This window comes from Xenopus laevis, chromosome 9_10L (genome assembly GCF_017654675.1).
Source record: "Xenopus laevis strain J_2021 chromosome 9_10L, Xenopus_laevis_v10.1, whole genome shotgun sequence".
Taxonomy (NCBI): Eukaryota; Metazoa; Chordata; class Amphibia; order Anura; family Pipidae; genus Xenopus; species Xenopus laevis.
This window is the reverse complement of record NC_054387.1, coordinates 137,670,683-137,677,316: the sequence shown is the minus strand read 5'-3', so window position 1 is coordinate 137,677,316 and position 6,634 is coordinate 137,670,683. Positions and strand designations below refer to the sequence as shown.

General features: G+C 43.0%; 1 protein-coding gene across 1 annotated transcript; it reads left to right on the top strand.

The window, feature by feature from the left end:
* Nucleotides 1-352: 352 nt before the first annotated feature.
* On the top strand, nucleotides 353-3,956 carry igfals.L (insulin like growth factor binding protein acid labile subunit L homeolog). Its single transcript, NM_001099896.1, is given in 2 exon segments — nucleotides 353-383; nucleotides 1,626-3,956. Coding segments are annotated over 2 exon segments (1,815 nt in total). The 5' UTR covers nucleotides 353-364; the 3' UTR covers nucleotides 3,422-3,956.
* Nucleotides 3,957-6,634: the final 2,678 nt, after the last annotated feature.

Below are 6,634 nucleotides of genomic sequence, written 5' to 3'. Positions count from 1 at the left end.
CCACTTAACCATTTCCCATTCCAGTGCCTCTTTTGAGTGTGTTGGAGCATCATGTGTACAGCCCCCTGGCAGTGAATGGGTTAACACACACACGCAGCCCTGTGAGACTGATAGGGTTAATGGAAGTGCAAATTGCCCAGCCCTTCCCTGGTGAATGGGGTTGGAATCCAGTACCTTTCACTGCTTTTCCTTTTATAAGTCAGTTGTCTGGCAAGCAAATGGTTAATAAGATTTGTTGTGCTCCATTGAATGGGTTAAGTGCATTCCTGCCAGCGCCCAGTGTGCTCCAGCTGGCCCAGTCTGTTCCTTATCAGTGTTCAGTAACCCCGCGCTGCTCAGTCCAGTCTGTTATGTGACTGCAAATATGGGACACACAGGAACAGGTAGGAACCAGCAGCACCCCCCCTTTCCTTCACTCAGGGGCCCACGAAGGGACACACATTTCTGTCTCTTTTCTTCCCTGAGATACTCCCCTTCTATTCCCCGAGGGGCTTGGCATGGGACACAGAGCACTCCCCCTGTTCTTCCCTCAAGGGCCCAATAAGGACTGACAGCTTGCACTCTTTCCTCCCGTATAATCGCCATTTCCATTATCTGGGACTTCTAATATCCTTATCATTTACAGTAGGGGGTACATTATTCCTTATAATACATGAGTGATACTCAGAGTTCCCTGTATAACTCAGCCTGCAGCCTTGTGTCTTTATATGGTCACAGAACAACCCCTCAGTGACTTCTAATATCCTTATCATTTACAGTAGGGGGTACATTATCCCTTATAATACATGAGTGATACTCAGAGTTCCCTGTATAACTCAGCCTGCAGCCTTGTGCCTTTATATGGTCACAGAACAACCCCTCAGTGACTTCTAATATCCTTATCATTTACAGTAGGGGGTACATTATCCCTTATAATACATGAGTGATACTCAGAGTTCCCTGTATAACTCAGCCTGCAGCCTTGTGCCTTTATATGGTCACAGAACAACCCCTCAGTGACTTCTAATATCCTTATCATTTACAGTAGGGGGTACATTATCCCTTATAATACATGAGTGATACTCAGAGTTCCCTGTATAACTCAGCCTGCAGCCTTGTGCCTTTATATGGTCACAGAACAACCCCTCAGTGACTTCTAATATCCTTATCATTTACAGTAGGGGGTATATTATCCCTTATAATACATGAGTCATGCTCTGAGCTCCCACTAAAAGCAAGCTTGTACATTCTTTAGATTTTGGAGCCTACAATGAAACCCAACCCTAATTTATGATAAATTCTGCCGACCAAGCCAATATAAGGGGTAAACCACTGTGGAGCTTGGGCTCAGGGGGCATCTTATTCGGTGCAAGTAGAGACCATGCTTTGCTCATTCCCATGAATACAATAAGATGACTTTATGGGGGAGCATATGAGGAACACTCCCACACACTTGGAAAGGTTTTGGGAAGAACGTGTTTATGGCGTATTTCCTTAACTGAACTCGTTGTGCCCCAGGAGGCAGAAAGTTGCAGAATTCCTTGTATTTTCCATAAAACTTCCAATTGAACGACTTCTTGTTACTGAGGCTTCTCAGTGTTGTGCCTTTTTGCTCAATGTTTCAGTGTTGTTTTTCTCCAATACAGGTTTTATGTTCCAAGTTGTTGTGTGGAGCATTCTGACTTCTAGTTCATTGGGAGCAGAGCCAATATCCACAGCCCTGGAGACATCTCCATGTCCAGCACCCTGTGTGTGCACGTATGACTACAGTGAGGAGTACAGTGTGTTCTGCAGCTCCCGAAATCTCACTCATGTTCCTGAGCTGCTGCTGCTTCCCAGCGCTCGATCTCTATGGCTTGATGGAAACAACCTTACAAGTGTGCAGGCAGGAGCCTTCAATAATGTCGCTTATCTGGACTTTCTCAATCTGCAGAGCAGCCAGGTAGCTAACCTAGAGCAAAACGCCCTACATGGCCTCAAGGCTCTGGCTCATCTCCACTTGGAAAGGAACATGTTGAAATTCTTATCTCCAAACACTTTCACTCATACTCAGAATTTGGTCTCCCTTAGCCTTAACAACAACCTCTTTTCCAAAGTTGAAGATGGACTGTTTTCCGGTCTCTCAAACCTGTGGTACCTTAATTTAGGTTGGAACTTGTTAGTGGTGTTACCTGAAATGGTGTTCCAAGACTTGAAAAACCTGAGGGAACTCATCCTGGCTGGGAATCACCTGGTGTATCTGCAGCCTTTGCTCTTCGTTAGTCTTGGGGAGCTAAAAGAACTAGATTTGAGTGGGAACACTCTGAGAGGAATTAAGGCTAATGTGTTCACAAGGCAGCAGAAGACCCAAAAACTCTATCTTAATCACAACCACATTTCAACTGTTGCTCCTAAAGCTTTCTCAGGCATGAAGACCCTACGTTGGCTGGACCTGTCTCACAACCGACTGTCAGCTCTGTACGAGGACACCTTTTTTGGTCTATCAGGCCTCAATGTTCTACGTCTGACCAATAATTCTCTCACAAGCCTAAGGCCTAGAATTTTCAAGGATCTCCAGTTTTTAGTTGAGCTCAACCTCGGCCAAAATAAAATCAAGATTCTCCTGGAACGGACTTTTGAAGGTCTTGGTCAACTCGAGTTGCTGTCTTTGAATCACAATAACGTTCAGGAAATCCGCCAAGGCTCATTCATTGGGCTGCTTAATGTTGCAGTAATCAACCTGTCTGGAAACTGCCTCAAGTCACTTCCAGAACGTTGTTTTAACGGCCTGGGGAAGCTTCACAGTTTGCACATGGAGAACAGTTGCCTCAGCCAGGTCAAGTCGCAGATGTTTGCTGGCCTCTCAACTATCCGAAGGCTCTTCCTACAACACAATGAAATTGTAGCTATTGATGATCATAGTTTCACTGACCTCCACGATCTCCTAGAATTGGACCTTCGATTTAATAAATTGACCCATCTCTCAAGCAGATCATTTATAGGATTAAAGAACCTCTCGTATCTTCTTCTTTCTTCCAACCAGATTCTAACCATTTCTCCAGAGGTCTTCATGTCGGTCCAGCAGCTCCAATGGCTGGATCTCTCAGACAACCAGTTAAAAACCCTGACTGAAGAAACCTTTGTGCCTTTGTCCTCCTTGCGGTATCTCAGTCTCAAGAACAACTATTTGAAATCTCTCTCGGTGGACTCCCTGATTGCTCTCTCCACTATGCAGCAGCTGTGGCTTAATGGAAACCAGTGGGACTGTAGCTGCTCTCTGAAAGGACTACGAGACCTTGCCCTGAGGAACAGCACCATTGTCCCTCACCTGGTCCAGTCGGTATCAGAAGGGGATGACACTGCCAGTCCAGTCTATAATAACATCACATGTGCCAGTCCTCCAGAAGCCATGGGACAAGACATACGAGATCTGAGTGAAGGCCACTTTGCCCACTGCTTGTAACTCGTCATATTAACAAGTAATTCCCACAACTTCTGTCCAGATCCAACTTCTGTGATAGTGCCAATATGTTGTTAGAGTGAGGTCCAGCCTTGTAGAATAGGTAGGTAGAGCTTTGCTAGCTTCTCCAGACATGCCCCACAAATCAGTACCCTACATTACATAGGAGGGGCCACTGGGGTAAATGATAATATGTTACTAGCACTTCATGCAGTAGAACCTACAGGTAACTGGGATATTATTTTCTAATTGCCCACATATGTACATTTTTTGCCAGTCTAGATACTTTTTCACACAATGCCCAAAGGCTCACGTAGCCTAACAATGGGGGGCTAAAGTCATGTTGGAATTATTGTAAGTCTGGCCCATAATTCCCAGTAGCTCTGGCAGGTTTATGAGCAGGACAAGACATTTCCATGGAACATCCGAGCCACATAAGATAAGCCTGTCTCACACCTCTATGTATCAATGAAACGAAGCCATTTACTGCTGTGTAAAACTTGCACCATTTGTATGAAAATAAACGTTTATAAGATGATCTTAAGGTGCCATTTCTTATAAGAGTCAAGTATCATTATTATTATTATTATTAACATGTATTTATATAGCGCTGAATTGATTGTTCTTCATTAAATATGGAAGGAATGAGGAGGAGACACAGCAGAGAGACCAACAGAAGCCCCCATATGTGATGTGGGGAGTGTGGTCACATGACATCAGGACACAGGTTTGATTTGCTAAAGGAATAAGTGGGTGTTACTTCCACTACCTCAAATACCCCCATCCCTGCAATGGGGCATCATGTGATACTGGGGGGCTCGTTCATCTGCAGGGACTGGGGGGGTCAATTAGAAGGCAGAATGGATGGTGCAAAATACAGGGAATGCTGCAAGAGAACATTATTATTATTATTATTATTATTATTGTTATTATTATCATTATTATTACTATTATTATTAATTAGGGATGCACAAAATCCAGGATTTGCTTCGGGATTTGGCCAGGATTCTGCCTTTTTCAGCAGGATTCGAATTCGACCAAATCCGTTTGCCCGGCCGAACCGAATGTGAATCCTAATTTGTATATGCAAATTAGGGATGGGAAGGGAAATCGTGTGAATTTTTGTCACAAAACAAGGAAGTAAAAAACGTTGCTCCGTGGTGTCCTACAGTCCATTTCCATTAACTCTTTGTATACTATAGAATCATCAGTTCTAAGCAACTCTTCCATTGGTCTTCATTTTTTCTTTTTTTTTATGGTTTTTGTATGATTTGCCTTATTCTGAGTTTTTCCAGCTTTCAAATGGGGGTCACTGACCCCATCTAAAAAACAAATACTGAATACTTTTTCAGTCCCTCTTTATTCATTTTCCAGTCTCTTTTGGGGGCCTAGCAACCAGTCATTTGGACCCTAGCAACCAGATTTGTGAAAGTGCAAACTGGAGAGCTGCTGAATAAAAAGCTATATAAGTGAAAAACCACAAATAGTAAAAAATGAAAACCAATTGCAAATGATCTCAGAATATCCCTCTGTACATGATACTGACAGTTCATTAAAGAACCCCTGAGAGAAAGGAACATAATGTGACTGAGCCGGGGCCAGAGAATGGGGAGAATGGGCCAGAAGTTGATAATGAGTAAAGTTGGGGTGCAGGGGCTCCTGGTGCTGCTACTGAATATTACTGAGTGGCAACTGAAGTAGTAGTAGTACCTATCTGTTATCTACTGTGAATGGGGACATGTGCTTGAATGGCTGCCCCCATGGCTACACAGCAGCTTGTTTATATAAACTATAGTAGTACTTATCTGTTATCTACTGTGTATCCTGTGCTTGAATGGCTGCCCCCATGGCTACACAGCAGCTTGTTTATATAAACTATAGTAGTACTTATCTGTTATCTACTGTGTATCCTGTGCTTGAATGGCTGCCCCCATGGCTACACAGCAGCTTGTTTATATAAACTATAGTAGTACTTATCTGTTATCTACTGTGTATCCTGTGCTTGAATGGCTGCCCCCATGGCTACACATCAGCTTGTTTATATAAACTATAGTAGTACTTATCTGTTATCTACTGTGTATCCTGTGCTTGAATGGCTCCCCCATGGCTACACAGCAGCTTGTTTATATAAACTATAGTAGTACTTATCTGTTATCTACTGTGTATCCTGTGCTTGAATGGCTGCCCCCATGGCTACACAGCAGCTTGTTTATATAAACTATAGTAGTACTTATCTGTTATCTACTGTGAATGGGGACATGTGCTTGAATGGCTGCCCCCATGGCTACACAGCAGCTTGTTTATATAAACTATAGTAGTACTTATCTGTTATCTACTGTGTATCCTGTGCTTGAATGGCTGCCCCCATGGCTACACAGCAGCTTGTTTATATAAACTATAGTAGTACTTATCTGTTATCTACTGTGTATCCTGTGCTTGAATGGCTGCCCCCATGGCTACACAGCAGCTTGTTTATATAAACTATAGTAGTACTTATCTGTTATCTACTGTGTATCCTGTGCTTGAATGGCTGCCCCCATGGCTACACATCAGCTTGTTTATATAAACTATAGTAGTACTTATCTGTTATCTACTGTGTATCCTGTGCTTGAATGGCTCCCCCATGGCTACACAGCAGCTTGTTTATATAAACTATAGTAGTACTTATCTGTTATCTACTGTGTATCCTGTGCTTGAATGGCTGCCCCCATGGCTACACAGCAGCTTGTTTATATAAACTATAGTAGTACCTATCTGTTATCTACTGTGTATCCTGTGCTTGAATGGCTGCCCCCATGGCTACACAGCAGCTTGTTTATATAAACTATAGTAGTACTTCTGAAGGAAACACATAGTTTTTACCAGTACAGAGAAACATTACATTATATTTTAATTAATTTGATACACTTTTGGTTTTTTGGTGTTACTGTTCTTTTAAAAAGGGAGTCGGAGTCAGAACCCCTGAAATCAAGTCCACGTCCCTCATAGAATCTCATTTATATCTCCCCAAATGATCACACCCATGAATTATACAGGAACCCAATGTTCTTACAATGTCCCTAAAGAAGAAGAGAAACTCATCAGATTTGGGGGGGTAACGATAAGCGGAATTTGCCTGAATATCAATATCTTCAACTCCCTCCATTCTCCGGCCCCATACAGCCCCCGTCATCTGCTCTGCACAGACACACAGACACGGGACAGACACACAGACAG